Genomic DNA, 17,877 nt, shown 5'->3' with positions numbered 1-17,877 from the left:
ACATCCCTTGTGCAAAAAAACCTGGAGAGCTATTGCCAGTAAATGTAGGCATTATTTAGCTGGATGGACCAGTTGTCTGACTTGGTAAAAGGCAGCATCCAATTCAGCCCTTCTGTTTGTAACCATGAAGACTAGAATCTTACTTTATTTTTAAGCCAAAGGTTGTAGTTCAGAAGCAGAGCATTTGCCTTGCACGCAGCTGGTCCCAGGTTCAATCCCTGATGTCTCCAGATAGGGTCGGAAATGTTCCTTGGAGAGCTGTTGCTGGTCAGCGTGGACAATCTTGAACTAGATGGACCAATGGTCTGGCTCACCCCGGGGTGGGGAGGAGGGGACAGTAGGGTTTGTTTTGTCTCTGCTTAGCCTTCCCTTGCAGAATTGTTATGAGGATAAGCGGGTGGGGGACCATGTATTCCACCATGAGCTCTTTGCAGAAAGGATGGAATAAAAACATAGCGTATTAACCTGAATATAAACCCCACTTTCCGCCCAAATTCCGACCATGAAAAGTTAAAGTGTGGCTTATATTCACAACCTTACAGCATGCAGCCAGGAGCATCGCAAAGCAGCGCCTGTCCCATGCGTTCTCTCTCGCAAGGCTGGGAAGGGAGAAAGCGAGGAAGGGGAAAGGCCACCGGCAACACAGTGCGGCTCCAAATTGCCCCACCCCCACCCCAGTATGCAGCCAGGAGCAGCGAGGAATGGAGTAGCTTATATTCGGATATTTATTTATTCTTCCCCCCCCCATCAATTTTAAAGGTGTGGCTTATATTCGGGTGCAGCTTATATTCGGGCCAATACGCTAATATATGGCTGCCTGTCGCTTAAGGTTTTTATTCTTTTATTTAAATTGGATTTTTTTTTTTATTTAAATCCACCCTGAGCCACTTACTGACTAGTGATTTAAATCGTGATTTAAATCAGTTTGATTTAAATCAAATCCACCCTGGTGCAGTGGCTAGAGCAGGGGGTCCCCAAACTAAGGCCCAGGGGCTGGATGCGGCCCAATCGCCTTCTAAATCCGGCCCACGGACGGACTGGGAATCAGCGTGTTTTTACATGAGTAGAATGTGTCCTTTTATTTAAAATGCATCTCTGGGTTATTTGTGGGGCCTGCCTGGTGTTTTTACACGAGTAGAATGTGTGCTTTTATTTAAAATGCATCTCTGGGTTATTTGTGGGGCATAGGAATCCGTTCATATTTTTTTCAAAATATAGTCCGGCCCCCCACAAGGTCTGAGGGACAGTGGACCGGCCCCCTGCTGGAAAAGTTTGCTGACCCCTGGGTTAGAGGGTCAGAGTAAAACCTGGAAGACCCTGGTTCAAATCCCCCGCTTGGCCATGAAGCTCACTGGCTGGACCTGAGCTAGTCAGACCTAACCAGCCCCAGATAGCATGGCCCTCAGTTGGGGATGATGGGAGGTGAGCAACAACTAGAGAGCCAAAGGTCTGAACTGCAGCACTATGTTGCAGCCCCACTTCAGTAGTCTCTGACATATGCAGACCATAGAATAGTAGAACCAGAGAACTGTAGAGCTGGAAGGGCCTCCGAGAGTGATCTAGTCCTGTTTAAAACAAAAAGTGTTGTGGAGTGCACCAGTCTGAGCTGTTCGTTTGTGGGATGACTAGCTTTTGAGCAAGTTGTTATTGCTGTTGTTGTTTTTAATCAAAAGGACAAGCACCGCCTCTTGCTTCAGAGTCCGTGCAGAGGATGGTTTGTCTCATAGTTACGAAAAGGAGCAGATGGGAGTCTGACTTTCCAGCAGTGTAAAAGGAGGGAGGAGAGTGCAACTCCTGGTGTGCAAGAAACGGTGTTTTCAACCTGCCATCTCAGAGATGCGGAAGGTTCTTCTCCTGATACATTTTCATTGGGCCTACACAGAACCTCTGTGCCGTCCTTCGAGGCTGGACTTTTGTGGTGATGTTTTGTTTTCTGGACACTTAAGAAGCTCGGTGTTTTGTGCCTGGTGGGAAATGTGCTTTTTAGGAGGGCTAGCAACATCTTGTCTTTAGGAACATTAGTGCGTTGGGTCCACCCTGCCAGGGGCGAAGGAAGGTGTCATGACACCTGGGTGTCACTACTTAGGGCACATGTCTGCGTCGCTCCGTACAGTGCATGTGCTGTAAGTAGTGACGGCGCACATGCGCTGTATAGCGGTTTGCCGCTGGCGCCGCTCCAGCACCATACGGACGGTGCTGGGGTCCCTCCAGTGCCGCTACAGGCACGAACGGAGGATCCTCCAGTACTGTCCGTGTGGCACTGGAGCAGCACCGGCGGCAAACCGCTAAGTACAGCACACATGCGCTGTACATAGCGATGCCGCACATGCGCTGTATAGCGGTTTGCCGCTGGCGCAGCTCCAGCACTGTACAGATTGCTCACGGCGCCGGGATCCTCTGCTCACGTCTACAGCCGCGAACGGAGAATCCTCCAAAGGCGGCTGCGGTGGCGCAATGGCTGCTCATGCCTCTACGAGCCCCCGTGGGGTGACTTCTTGTCACCCCTGCAGACATGGAACCCGGGGCGTACCACCCCCAGCCCCCCCCCGTTGCAATGCCGCTGCACCCTGCACCATTTCATCTAACTGACTGGCAGGAAACCTTCCCCACCTACTTTTCAACCTGGAACCTCCTGCATCCAAAGCAGATGCTTTGTCACTGAGCTACAGGCATTCCCCTGAGAAGTAAGATGCTAATTCTCATAGTTTTGAATAAAGAGTTAATTGAAAACAGGAATCTAGCTCAGTATCATCCAGGCTGTATCTATACACATCAGAGAAGCGTTTCAGTTTAAAGCGTTATAAATCTAAACAGGGAAAACAGGTGGAGAAAAATGGGTCTCCACATCGCCACCTGGTGGCACAATGTTATATCACATGTACAACACATATAAATAGCTCTTTATTCACCTGTCTAGCTGAGTCCCTACCCTGATGGGCAGGGGCTCCCCAGGGTTTCAGGCAGGAGACAATCCCAGCCCTTGCCTGAAGATCCCATCTGGGATTGAACCCGGGACCTTCTGCATGCCAAGCAGGTGCTATACCACCAGGTTACAACCCTCTCTCATTTAAAATAATGGACATGGAGAACTTGGCTCCATTCCTGTGAGTCTGCTCTTACTTGGATACAACCCCTAGAATTATCTGCCGTGTCCACACCCTTATAATTTAAAGCACACCTCAAATAATCCTGGAGACTGTAATTTCTTAAAGGTGCTGGAATTGTAGTGCTTTGTGGAGTACAGTTCCCACGATTCTCTGGGGGGATGCAATATGCTTTGAAGGCATGGTGTAGATTTGACCATGGTAGTCATGGTACTTGGAATTTACATTGTACTCATAAGTGGAGCATCTGCTTGATACAATAAACCTCAAGCTTGGCCTGCCTATGAACAGGAATGAGGTGGTGGAGCCGTGAAGTAAGATAGTTGCTTATTTCCTTGACATCTGATGGGAGGGCGTTCCCACAGGGTGGGCGCCACTACCGAGAAGGCCCTCTGCCTGGTTCCCTGTAACCTCACTTCTCGCAGGGAGGGAACCGCCAGAAGGCCCTCAGTGCTGGACCTCAGTGTCCGGGCAGAACGATGGGGCTGGTGACGCTCCTTCGGGCATACTGGGCCGAAGCCGTTTAGGGCTTTAAAGGTCAGCACCAACACTTTGAATAGTGCTCAGAAACGTACTGGGAGCCAATGCAGATCTCTCAGGACCAGTGTTATATGGGCTTGACGGCCGCTCCCAGTCACCACTGTGAAATGCACCCCAGTATTGAGGTGGTGGTGGTGGGACCCCCTGCAAGATGAGACAAATGTGATGGAGGCCTGGACACAGCAGGGAGGAGGCTGAGATAGCTTTCTCCTTGCAGGGAGTATTTGCACGCAAAGGAGCTTTAAGAACGTGTCACTGGGAAATCTTCCTAGGCAATTTCAGGTAATTATTATCAGAAATATTTTAGGTTATATTGGATGTTTCCCTGTGTGTTCATGCCTCTGCCAGCCCCCACCCCCCAAATGATCTGATTTACTATGTTGTTTTAGTTGCATTTAGTAAACAAAGCGAAAGGCTTTGACACTGCCAAGCTTGCCTGAATGTGGCCATTAGCAATCAGCATCCATTCATTGTTGCTGATGAACTTGGAAGATTTCCACAGAAAAATTAAGGTGCTGAAATATTTCCCACCCCCCAACATCACTGCCTGTTGCTATGAGAAGGTAGACTCACGGACAGAAGGGGGAATGGAAGAAGTCTTACAAAAGGTTCCTGCGCCCCCCCAAAAATGGAGCAGATACCAAGCATCGGAGTTTCCAGCTTTATACAGAGGTATAAGAACATAGGGTGCTGCTTTCTACTGGTTCAGTACTGAACTGGATGGACTGATGTTCTGTCTCAGAATAATGCAGCTTCCTATTTAATCTAGCCCTTCATTCAGAATAATGAGGACTAGTATTTTAACAAAGGCTCCTCCTGAAACCCTCTCAGTCTGTTTAGACAGAACATTGGTCCATCTAGCATACACTGTCTGACACACAGGCTGGCTGTGTCTCTCCAGAGTTTCAGGAGGAGCCCTTCTATTGAGTCAGACCAATGGTCCATCTAGTTCAGTATTGAGTGCACCACATATCTTCAAGTTTGCAAGAGGATTAGACAAATTCATGGAGGGAAGGGCTACCAACAGCTACTAGCCATGACGGCCATGCTCTGCTTCCATGGTTGGAGGCAGTAAGTGTTTCTGAATACCAGTTGCCGGAAGCTCCAGGAAGGAAGATGGCTCTTGTACTCAGGTCCTGCTTCCCGTCATGGGCATCTGGGTGACCACTGTGAGAACAGGATGCTGGGGGAGATGGACCATTGGTCTGATCCAACAGGTCTCTTCTTATGTTCTCATATTCTCAGACCCAGGTCCCACTTTTAATCCAAACATGCATTTGGGGGCCCATTTCTTAGTCTCTTCCTATATATTTGCATGGTGGTGGTGCTCAGGCCACAACTCAATAGTGGGTCAAAACCTACCAATTGAAGACCAGTGGTCTACTCTACTACACCGATGGGCAAAGGTTCCCATCCCTGTGATGCTCTGCTGAGCTGCTTGGCCCTTCCCCACTCTTCCTCCTCCAAAGGAATTTCAGGGTGAGACTCAACATGGTTGGCCCTGCATATTGACAAGGCCAGCTTCCTATGAAGGCTAAAGTTCAGGCTGATCTGAGTTCCCATTTTGTCAGTAGCACTTAGTCTTTTTAGTGGGAGCCTTGTGGCTGTCAAACTCACACCCTCTGGGAGAATGGCCCAGCTACCACTCCTTCTGGTTTTGGATGGACTTGGAAGGCATTTGACACCTGCTTCATATTTTTATGTTCTTTATACATTTTTGTAGGTTTCTATGATTTTCATGTTTGAATTGATTTACAATTGCTTTCGATTGATAATTTTTGGTGGGTTTTGTTAGCCACCTTCGCCAAAGGTGTTTTACTTTGAAGATGTTATATAAATACCTTGCATTATCATGTTCCCAGCAACATGTTCCCAGTAAATGTGCATAATTCCTCAAATCGTTTTTGCCTAATTCTAGTTTTCTTGGCTGTGGGAGAAGGGCAGGGTCACTGGAGGGCTAGACATGTTTAAGCCGCCTTTCTGGCTTCCTAGATTCCAGCAGTCATTTCCCACCCAAATCAAGACTAGAAACTTGATTTTTATTTTTATTTTTTAAATGAAAGCATTCTACACTCCTGTGCCATTGCTACCTAGGTCAGCTGCTCTGATAATTGCCATTGTAATTGAAATGAGAATGAGGTCTTTAAAGCGTTCTAAGTATTGCTCTTTATTCTAACTGAAACAGTTTCTCAATTCTCATACAAATGACTTCAGAAAGGAAAAGGGAAGAAGAGTCTTCTTTGCCGGGGCTGGGGAGGATACTCCGTTTTGGATCTGTAAGGGTTTCTGAAGACCTTTTTTTTTTTTTAAGGCGTAGGTTGGAGTCAGCACCAGATATCAGAAGGGAGAGAGGCGTGTTTATAAATAGCAATTCATATCATTGCACCCACTTCATATTGTTTTGCAGATGAAACGTTCCACACTGCTAACCGGGAGACTTTTCTTTCATTTCCTTTTTTAAAGGGAATCACAAATATCATACGGGCATTGTGGAACCTTGTCTTTAAGATTTTAGTGAGAGCACAGGCAGCTAACAATAAGAATTAAGACCCCCTTGAAATGCACCTGACAGTTTCAGAATCACTTTTATAATCCCTCTGCTACCAAAAGGAGAAAGAAATACAAACACTGCAACAATACAGTGATCTCACCACTTATGCCAGGAGTTACGTTTCTGTGTATATGTGAAATCGTGTAAAGTGGGGAGGGCACTGTTGGTTAGAGTGTGATGCTGATAATGCCAGGGTTGCAGGTTTGATCCCCGCATGGGACAGCTGCATTTTCCTGCATTGCAGGGGATTGGAATGGTAGATGGTCCTTAGGGTCCCTTCCAGCTCTTGTGAGTCTATGATTCACTATGGTTTCTTTAAAAAGAAAGAGAAGTCTCCCTCCTCCACCTGTTAGGGAACTTCCTCTCCTTTTCCTCAAAGTAGTTTTCACTCCCAAACAGCAGCGTAAAGGTGGCTTCCCATTGCGTTAAGGGGGTGCTGGTTAGAAGCTGGTTTTTGCGCGTTCTATGCTCAACCCCATTACACTGCAATCAAATGGTCCCGTCCAGAACACCAGTTTTATGTGGCACCAGAGAATCCCTCTTCCAGCACCGATCGATCTTAACAAAATTAATGTTCTCGCTGTAATTGCATTGGCCAAATGGAATCAACTGGTGGGAGACCTTTGCTGTATCTCGAAAGAGTTGGCCGTATATTGCATCTGTCTAGGGAGCCAGTAAGTCAGGCTGTGCTCATAGGAGTGAGTCCATGTCTTGGTGGTGATGCAGCAAAAATTTCTGAAACGGGCTTGCATAAAACAGGCCTTCTCGGTGGTCATCCTGTTCTGAGAGGGGCCAAGCAGATGCCCAAATGGGGAGCCTGCATGTAGGACCTGAGCCCTAACACCATTTGTTTTCCCCACTCTCTGGTATTCAGAGGTAGACTGACCCTGGACACGGAAGTTATATTCCCACAAAAGACCACATGGATCAGAGCAGTGGCTCATCTTGTCTAGCACATTGTTCTCACAGCAGCCAACCAGATGCCCCAATGAGAACCCCACGAGCTAAGGGCAACAGAGACTTAATGCCTCTGAAAGTGGAGGTAGAACATCAGAAGCTGCCTTATACAGAGCAAGACCAAAGGTCCATTGAACTCGGTATTTTCTTCACTGACCGACAGTAGCTCTCCAAGGTTTCTGATGGGCCTTCTACCCGGAGATGCGGTTTAAAAATCAGCCTCTCTTCCCCAGGGAACTCTGGAAACTGTAGCTCTGTGGGGGATATAAAGGTAAAAGTAAAGGGACCCCTGACCGTTAAGTCCAGTCGCGGACAACTCTGGGGTTGTGGTGCTCATCTCACTTTACTGGCCAAGGGAGCCGGTATACAGCTTCCGGGTCATGTGGCCAACATGACTAAGCTGCTTCTGGCGAACCAGAGCAGTGCACGGAAACACCATTTACCTTCCTGCCAGAGCGGTACCTATTTATCTACTTGCACTTTGACGTGCTATCGAACTGCTAGGTTGGCAGGAGCAGGGAACGAACAACAGGAGCTCACCCCGTCACGGGGATTCAAACCACAGATCTTGTGATAGACAAGCCCTAGGCTGAGTTGTTTAGACCACAGCGCCACCCGCGTCCCTTGTGAGGGATATAGGGATATGCAAAGAACACTTAGCAGCCCTTCAGCTATGGTTTGCAGGGGGCTTCGGAGGAAGCCAAGGCTGTTGGTAGGATACTGCTTTAATAATAATAATACTGTATATTACTACTTTAATAATACTGTATAGTATTACTATTATTTTGAATTATTTTATTTTGAATAATGGCTTTCCTGTTTGATATCACATTGTCTGCAACTTAAGAAAGAAAATTATGCAGAGTAGAGAAATGGTTATTGCAGAGAGATAAAAACAATGCCACAAGTAATAAGATAATGGTCCCACAGAAGCACAGCAGAGCAATCAGTGATCAGTCCTGGACAACATAGAATTACAGGAAAATAAAGTTGGAAAGGACCCTGAGGGTCATCTCGTCCAACCCACTGCAATGCAGGAACTGAATCCAGATAAAATCATACTTGAATGAATTACCACCATTTAGCTGCATAGTCTATAGCAGTGTTTTTCAACCACTGTTCCGCGGCACACTAGTGTGCCGCAAGATGTTGCCTGGTGTGTCGTGGGAAAAATTGAAAAATTACTTTATATATAGTCAATATAGGCACAGAGTTAATTTTTTTAACATTTTCTAATGGTGGTGTGCCTCGTGATTTTTTTCATGAAACAAGTGTGCCTTTGCCCAAAAAAGGTTGAAAAACACTGGTCTATAGGTTTGGCTTTACCTCTGGAAACTCGTAAAGAATGAGTGAGTTTTTCTGACATTGCAGTAAATAAGGTACTAAGGTCAAAAAGCTAAGTTAGTCCTCCATCCCTGGGCATTGCTTTGTCAAAGTTTAATTTATCCGCTCTACTTTGAAATCATGAATAGCAAATCCTAAGTAATTTATGGTGCTAGAGGAAAATTTGGCAAGAGGAAAAAAAGCTGCCAATGGTAGACGATTTTAAAAATGAAAACACAGTGAGAACAGAGGAGCAGCACCTTCTAGTGGTAGGAGGGGGAACAATGCAGGAGACAAACCCCTGGAGGAACGTGACACAAAAAAGCAAGGCTGCCTGGATCCATGCTTTGGCTCTGGAGCTGCAAAATCAATTCCATGCCCTTACCTCGGACACTGATTCTCAGCCGGAGGAGTAAGAACAGTGGCTGCAGACCTCAGACCACACCAAGGTGGCAGTGGAAGGTACAGTGCACATAACGATTCCTCACACTCCCCAGAGAAAGAAGAGACATCTGGTGGTGGCAAGTGACTCCCTACGGAGGGGGACAGAGGCAGCAGTGTGTGGAGGAATGACTCATGGTTTCAGTTGTCTCTACACAAATGCACAGAGTATGGGAAGCAAGCAAGAAGAACTTGAACTCAAATGCAGGATGTCAAATATGACCCAGCAGGCATTACTGAAACATGGCGGGATGAAACTCATGACTGGAATGTAGAAACTGAGGGGTACAACTTGCTCAAAAGAAACAGATCAAACAGGAAGGGAGGAGGAGTAGCATTTTGTGTAAAGGATGTGTACACTTGTGAAGAGATCCATGACCTGGAGCATGGAAGGCAGACTGCATGTGGGTGCAGGAGGGGGAAACAACAGTGACTGTGGATGTCTGCTATAGACCACCATGCCAGATTGAAGACTTGGATGATGGCTTCCTAGAGCAGATTACCAAACATTCACAAAGGAGAAAAATAGTAGTCATGGGAGACTTCAACTGTCCTGATATCAGCTGCCAAGAATGTAAGGACCAACCAATTCCTTCATTTCCCCCGCTGACAATTTCATTTCCTGGAAGGTCAAAGAAGCAACAAGGGGGTCATCTGTATTGGACCTGGTCCTCACCAAGAGAGAGTAATTGATCAACCAAGTGGAAGTACTAGGAAGCTTGGGAGGAAGGGATCATGTTTTTCATTATGCACTGGCAAGGGAAAACTGAGTGTAATCGGACATGAACTCTGGACTTGAAGAAGGCTGATTTCCAGAAGCTTAAGGAACTACTGGGTGTAGTCCCATGGTCAGAAATATTCAAAGAGAAGGGCATCAAAGATGGATGGGAGTTGTTGTTGTTCCATGTCTTTATAAATGACTTGGATGAAAGAATTGAGGGGATGTTCATCAAATTTGCAGATGACACCACACTGGGAGGAGTAGTTATTGTCACAGAAGACAGAATTGGGATTCAAGATGACCTTAACAGATTGGAAAACTGGGACCAAACTGAGGATTCAGCTAGGCTGGCAAAGAAAGTTATTTATATGCATTGTATGTGCAATATAACATTGTGCCACTAGATGGTGAAATGGAGTCCCATTTTTCTCTACCTGTTTTCCCTGTTTAAATTTACACCGCTTAAACCTGAAATGCTTCTTTGATGTGTCTAGATCCAGCCTAACAAAATGAATTTCAGTAGGGACCAGCTGCACCAGTATAAGATGTGGGATGCCTGGATTGCCAGTAGTACAGGTGAAAGAGATCAAGGGGTGTTAGCGGACCACAAGCTTCATATGAGTCAACAGTGTGGTGATGTATGGGGGGGGGGTACAACTAATGCCATTCTAGGCTGCATCGACAAAGAAAGTCATAGTACTGCTCTATTCTACCTTGGTTAGACCACACTTGGAAAGACTGTAGTTCCGAGATCTTCAAGGGAGGCTCCTCTCTTGGAACCACTAGCCTCCCAGGCACACATGGTGGGCACATAGGAGAAGGCTCCTTCCCTAGAGAAGCTAAACAGGACCCTTCCTTGCTGTCCTTCTGTTAGCAGGTGAAGACCTTCTTGTTCCAACAGGCTTTTGGGAATTAACTTGCTTTTTGGAAAGGGCCAGTGCTGTTACGTATTTATTGTAATTATCTGTATATTTTAATAGAGCTGAGAGAGAGAGAGAGAATACACTAATTAGTGCTTAGTTGCTTTTTAATTATTGTTTCCTATGTTTTTAGCTTTTTCTACTTCAATTGTAAGCTGCCTTGAGTACCTTTCCGGCAGGGAAAGGTGGGATGTAATAACAATAGTCACATCACCACCCTGCAAACAAACTGGAATGGATTCAAAACCAGACATATAATCTAAATTTCAATCAAGCTTTCTGCAGACAAATCAGGATGCATGTTGAATAAATAGGTTGCTGGAGGGAACCCCCAGTCTGCAAAAAAATGGGGTTTCACTTGGAGGTTAACAGTAAGTCTTTGTGCCAGAGGCAATGGACCACTCTCCATTGTTGCTCCCCTTCTGTGAACAGTTGGCCAGGGATTGAAACAATGCACGCATTCCGTGTTGAGCGGCAGATTCTCCTCCCCACCTCCAGGCTGAGGAAACTCTACTCCAACATGAAATATTGATTTTCCTGGGCTGCAGCTCGACTCCCCTCGCCAATGTGGGCGAGAGGCTCCCTGCAAAAACTCCAGCCTACATTATTCATTGCCGGAATAAATGCGACCCTGCCTTCCTGGGAATGAAAACAAGGCCAGTTACTTTTACTTCTCTTGGCCCAAAGACTGAAAGAGGAAGATTGGGGGGGGGAGGGCTTAGTTGCTGCCAACTTTGCACTTACTCCTATGTGTTGGATCCCAGGGAGGAATGTGTGTCTTAGGGCAGACAGGAAATTAAGGTCATAGAATCATAGGACTGGAAGGGACCCAAAGGGTCATTTAGTACAACTTCCTGCAATGTAGAACTCACAGCTAAAGAATCCCAGATGGCCATCCATTAAAATCCTCCAAGGAAGGAGAGTCCACCGCCTCCCGAGGGAGACCATTTGTTCAGAGTCCACTGCTGAACAGCTCTTACTGTCAGAAAGGTCTTCCTGATGTTTAGTCGGAATCTCCTTTCTTGTAACTTGAATCCCTTGCTTTGAGTCCTACCCTACAGAGCAGGAGAAAACAAACTTGTTCCCTCTTCATATGTGACAGCCCTTGAGATATTTGAAGATGGCTATCATATCTCCTCTCAAGTCTCCTTTTTTTCCAGGCTAAACAGACCCAGCTCCTTCAACCGTTCCTCATAAGTTTTGATTTCTAGACCCTTGGTCATCTTGGTCGCCCTCCTCTACACACATTCCAGCTTTTCAGTATCCTTAAACTGAGGTCGCCCCAACTGGACAGGCGTGGTCTGACCAAGGAAGAAAAGGCAATAATAACTTCCCTTGATCTGGACACCAAAAATCTATTGAATATGCCAAGAATGGCATTAGCATTTTTTGCTGTTTTTCATTCAAAAGCCCCTGCCTACTCATGGTATGGAGTGGGAAATTTTTCTAGTTCAAAATCTTCTGTAAACTACCCATTGCTGCCCACCCCTGAAGCTATACAGTCAGTGTATTGCAGCTAACTCAGTTCTACTCAGAGAAAACCCATTGAAATTCATGGATCTAAGACTAAGTGAGTCATGCCCATCAATTTCAGTGGGTCTGCCTTGGGTGTTTTGGTTCCATTTTGCTTATTACACTTCCCTGTTTTTGAGCTGAAAGTGCTGGAACATACTTTATTCCCCCCCCCCAAATACCCACTTTTGTTTGGGAGGCTTTTCCTGCATTGTTTGCTTTTCACCCCTAGACAACTTTACAATGCAATGCTTGAGTTGTTGTTGTTGCTGCTGCAGTCAAGGGGGCTTTGTAGCACTTGCTGAAAATACCGGTACTCTCTCTCCATAAGCAAATCCTAGCCTGGAATGTGCTGAGCCTGTGTGTACCCATTTACTATTTTCAAAAAATGGTTTGGGCATTGATATGTCGTTCTGAAAAGCAGGCATGGGGAACCTGGTGCCCCACAGATGTTGCTAGAATCTCATGATAGGTTTAGGGAAAGACCCATTGCCTGAAACCCTGAAGAACAGCTGCCAATCATTGTGGACAATATTGAGCTAAATGGATAAGCGTTCTGATTCAGTGGAAGGGAGCTTCCATTGCCCCTCTCTGCATTTATTTCCCATTATTCCTATAAAAAGGAACATATTGCTTTGCCACCCAAATCTATCAGGCTACAGACAATTAGCATATGTAGCCTGAAGACTGTGGCTGAGTCATAATTTGAGTCAGACCTGCTTCTGCTAGGATTTGTACAACTGCTGGAAATGTGGCCAGTTTTGCAGCAAGAGCCACACACACAAAAATATACCAGTAAAGTCTGTACGTTGCCAGAGTTTTAAAATAAAACTGGGAAGACCCATAGTTCAGTGACAGAGCATCTGCTTTGCATGCAGAAGGTCCCAAGTTCAATCCCCAGCAGCATCTCCAGCTGGGACTGGGAAGACAGATCCCCTGCCTGAAACCTTAGAGGGCTGCTGCCAGCCAGTGTAGACAGTACTAAGCTAGATGGACCAATGGTCTGACTCTGGATAAGGCAGCTTCTTATGTTCTTATTTAAAATCAGTCATTTCTTCCGAACATTGAGGACTGGAATCTTACTTAACTTTTTAAGGGCTACAGCTCAGTGACAGAGCACATGCTTTGCATGCAGAAGGACCCAGGTTCATTCCCTAGTGGCATTTCCAGGTAGGGCTGGCAATGGAAAACCTGAAGCACAGCTGCTGGTCAGTGTAGGCAATACTGAGCTAGATGGACCAGTAGTCTGGTTTGATATAAGACAGCTTCCTTTGTTCCTGAAATATGGAAAGCAAGGTAGGAACAGTTGTTGCTGTCTAAGTACTGGTAATACCCTGAGACCTCCCACCATTTACGATCTGTGGCTTTTCAAAAGCCTTCTCTGGTTCCATTCTAACGAGGCATCATGAAGCTGAGCGATGAGCTCTGCTGGAGCTCTCAAGAAAGAACTGGCAATGTGCCCTATAATATTTTTGCCTCTCCATCCCCTCAGCAAAGCAACTAGCAGGCTGTATTCTTGTGCAAACATTTGGCACGTAGGTTGCAGCCTAGAATTTCTGTTGCACCCATCACGCAGAATTCTGAGTTGTGGTTCTAGACTGCACCACTTCCTAGAAGGGTGGACTTTAGAATCAAAGAGTTGGAACAGACCCCCTGCAATGCAGGAATATGCAGCTGTCCCATACGGGGATGGTGTTTTCAGCACCACACTCTAACCAACTGAACTATCCAGGCTTATTTTAAAAGGAAAAGAAGCAGCATTCTGTGACACACAATGTTCAATGCGCTTAAAGGCACGCTAACCCTTACACCATACTAGCTCTGATACATAAGTCCCATCCCACCCCCAATACCATTTTAGGCAAATTAAAATCTTTCGATTTTTGTCTCCCTCACCCCCCCCCCACTGCAGTTCACAGAGGAGAAGTTTGGCCAGGCTGAGAAGACAGAGTTGGATGCCCACTTTGAAAACCTCCTGGCCCGAGCAGACTGCACTAAGAACTGGACGGAGAAAATCTTACGTCAAACCGAAGTCCTCTTGCAGCCAAACCCTAGTAAGCACCTCTTTAGGTTTTGGAGAAATTGATCCACCAGGTGTCATGGGTGGGGGCCCCCCTCGGCTCTGTCAGGATCTGGCATGGTTTGGCAGCCCCGGATGTAAGAAGAGGAGGAAGAAGGAACACACCATGTGGGGCCTGGAAGGTTGGCATCTAGGGATGGAGAGAGTAGGTCATCTCCTTGCAATCCTTGTTGTCAAAGAGAAGGAAGCAGATCTGCCACCTTTCTCCACCACCCTGTGCAGAGCCCCCTTCATATTTGCCACTACCATGTTTCTCCTAAAATAAGACATAGCCATAAAATAAGCCATAGCAGGATTTCTATGCATTTGCGAAATATAAGCCATTCCCCAAAAATAAGCCATACCCCGAAAATAAGCCATAGTGACGCGGCACCTCCCATTAAAACAGCCTGGAGAGGCATGGCTATGCAGCGTACCGATGCGACACGGTTAAAATAAGACATCCCCTGAAAATAAGCCATACTGTGTTTTGTTGAGGGAAAAAAATATATAAGACGGTGTCTTATTTTAGGAGAAACTCGGTAGCCCAAATATTGTTTTGTTTTGCTTAAAGCATTTCTTAACTACGCCGCATCAAAGAGATTGCAAGGCAGCAGGCAAAAGCGCACGCGCACACACAAAAGTGAATCCGTGCAGCATGTAAAAGCCATTTCAAGTAACACAGAACCATAATGGACGACGGCAAGCCCAAGATTTAAAAATATGAAAAGCTTAAATACTGTATTGTGGTTTTGTTTTTTGTTTCGTAAAGTAAAAACAGCAAGAAATCATCCAAATTGGCTAAACAAACAGGAGGGTCTCCAACCCACTTCCAAAAAGCTTGTAAAGTCTACAAGCCAGCCTTTCGGTGGTGGGGGGCATTCCAAAGCCGGACACTGTCATAGAGGCACTTTTCATTGTACAGTCATACCTCGTGTTGCTTCCGCTTCATGTTGTGTCTTTTCGTGTTATGTCCCGCGGCAACCCATAAGTACCGGAATGGGTTACTTCTGGGTTTCGCCACTCGCGCATGCGCAGAAGCACCAAATCGTGCCCCGCGCCTGCACAGACGCAGGCATTTCACATTACAGATGGGCATCCAGAACAGATCCCGTCCGTAACACGAGGTATCACTGTACAATTAAAGAATTAATCTAAAAACGTTGGCCATTCCTATTGAAGTGCCTGCTTCACCGGCTCTGCAGGCTTGACTTCTCCCCAGAGAAACAAGATCTTTTCCCAAAATGCTTTCAGGACCTAACACAATCTCTTCTTTCCCCCACCCACCAGGTGCCAGAGTTGAAGAGTTCCTTTATGAGAAGCTGGACCGGAAGGTGCCCTCTCGGGTCACCAACGGGGAGCTCCTGGCTCAGTATATGATTGAGGCAGCCAATGACTTCGGCCCTAATTCCCCTTATGGTGAGTTTTGTGGACCTAGCACATAGCTTTTTTTTTTGGAGAAGATGAGGGTTGGTGAGTCTCTCGTCAAGCCCCACCGCCATTGTATCTTCGGGGACGTGCAGAGGACTTGCGTGTGGAGGTTGGTGGTTGCTGTGAAAAAATGGCCGGCTAAACAAGCCATACTAAATCTTTGGACTGCCACTACTCCTGCCTATAAAGCAAATGAGGCAAAGCTATTATTGGTAGCCTCTAACTCTGCAGCAGGCCCCAGCCAAAATGGCCAGAAGTCAGGCACAATGGGAGTGGCAGACTCCCCAAATGTGGGTGGTCTTTTTCCGGTCAAGGGCCACATCCTGCAACAGAGAAGGCAAGTTTGGGATGCCCTGCATCCCTTTTGCTCATCTGAAGAGTTCTGCTTCCACAAAAAAATCAATAAACATTCTTTTGCCGCAGCCAGAACCTCCTGAAATTTGTACTCTCGGACAATCAGGCACGAATTTGCCTGTTCTCTCTGCTCTGGTGCTCCTCAATTTGATTATGTTGGGTTCTTGCAAAATCCATTACGGCCCCGAGGTTCAAGTTAATGATCTCGGTCTCCTGTAATTGCATGGTTTTCACACCCACACCCAAGCACAGGAGACTCCAAGCAACTCCCTTTAGCCCATCCAAATGAAAATGGCTGTGATCTGGGAGTGGTGCAATATTGCTTGGGGATGTAACTTCATTCTTCGGCCTGTAATCACTGCTCCCCCTTCACATTATTGCAACTCAGTCAAAAATCAGTCTAACTGAAATAACCATGCAGTCTCCTCCTGACTAACCCTTGCCTTAGTTTCCTGCCTTCCTGTTATTCTCCCCACCCTGGCTAAAGCAGGGGTGTGACTCCCTGCCTGACTCCTGCCCTTTTCTTTTTTAAGAAATATATTATTGATGTAAATCAAACAAATCAATACAATAAAAACAAACAGAAGTGCAAAAAAGCAGTGCAGTATATCTGGGAGCAACAAAACATTAGGTTGGTAAAATACTTAAGACCACCAGGAAAGCCAAATTTCACGTTGTACTGTGGAGATGGAATCCTAGGCATCCTCATTTCTTGTTTATAAGATATAATCCCATCAAACAGCATAGGATTTTTTTTCAGGATCCACCAAGCCTTTATACACATAATTTATGAGTCTGTTTCCCCACCACCACCAGCAAGTATTCAACTCTGCATTTTTATTTTTATTCCAAACTGAAAGTCGCAAGTCCTGCAAAGTTTTTCCTTATGGGGACCACTGAGCTTCCGGCAGCTGCCAGTTTCCATGTCAAGAGTTCCTGAGAGTTGAAACCTTTCAGTTTATCAACCCATAGATTCAGTAAACAAAGCTGAGGTGAAGTTGGAATGGGATGTTTGAGTGTTTTGGTCATTTCTTGGCAAGCCTCACCATAGATGGAGAAAGGTTCCTTTCCCCCCCACAATCCCTCCAACAGTTATGAGGAGATTGTGACATAGAGGCAATTTTCACTGGTATGTAGTGCCACCCGCATAGGATTTTTATGGAATACTCTCACAGACCTGTATGGTTTGGGTTATTACAGTGTGTATACCATTTAGAATATTTTATTTGCATGTTGCAGGCCTTTCTTCCATATAAGTTTAAAGCTGGTATAATTCTGCACATGTAAAGGTAAAGGTAAAGGGACCCCTGACCATCAGGTCCAGTCGTGTCCGACTCTGGGGTTGCGGTGCTCATCTCGCTCTATAGGCCGAGGGAGCCGGCGTTTATCCGCAGACAGCTTCTGGGTCATGTGGCCAGCATGACAAAGCCGCTTCTGGTGAACCAGAGCAGCGCACAGAAACGTCGTTTACCTTCCCTATTTATCTACTTGCACTTTTGACGTGCTTTCGAACTGCTAGGTGGGCAGGAGCTGGGACCGAGCAACGGGAGCTCACCCCGTGGCAGGGATTCGAACCGCCGACCTTCTGATCAGCAAGCCCTAGACTCTGTGGTTTAACCCACAGCGCCACCTGGGTCTGCACATGTACCCAACGCCAAACCTTTTTTTTGCCCTTTTGACCTTGAGCTAATAAAAGTGCCCTGAACCACCACTGTCACCTCTCGCCTGTGGAGAGGTGGAGCTGGCCTGACGCAGGTGAAGACATTGCCTGGGTCAGCTGACTGAAGTCCCTTTGCTGTGTCTTCTTTCTTGCAGGGAAGACCCTCATTAAAGTTGGTGAAACACAGCGGCGCTTGGGCGGAGCAGAGAGGGACTTCATCCACTCTGCCTCCATCAACTTCCTCAGCCCTCTGCGCAATTTCCTGGAGGGTGACTGGAGAACTATTTCGGTAAGTGGCAGGGGC

At 46.4% G+C, this 17,877-nt stretch overlaps 1 protein-coding gene across 10 annotated transcripts in view; it reads left to right on the top strand.

The window, feature by feature from the left end:
• The window catches only part of SH3GLB2 (SH3 domain containing GRB2 like, endophilin B2), a 47,361-nt gene that overhangs the window by 4,303 nt on the left and 25,181 nt on the right, over positions 1–17,877 (top strand). For all 10 annotated transcript variants that reach the window (XM_033137119.1, XM_033137116.1, XM_033137125.1 and 7 more), the window contains exons 2-4: positions 13,982–14,123; positions 15,419–15,547; positions 17,729–17,862. In XM_033137119.1, the coding sequence (XP_032993010.1) occupies positions 13,982–14,123; positions 15,419–15,547; positions 17,729–17,862 (405 nt within the window). The remainder of the gene's footprint in view (positions 1–13,981; positions 14,124–15,418; positions 15,548–17,728; positions 17,863–17,877) is intronic.

Source organism: Lacerta agilis, chromosome Z (assembly GCF_009819535.1).
Source record: "Lacerta agilis isolate rLacAgi1 chromosome Z, rLacAgi1.pri, whole genome shotgun sequence".
Taxonomy (NCBI): domain Eukaryota; kingdom Metazoa; phylum Chordata; class Lepidosauria; order Squamata; family Lacertidae; genus Lacerta; species Lacerta agilis.
Note: the sequence above shows the minus strand (reverse complement) of the source record. Positions and strands in the feature narration are given on the sequence as shown.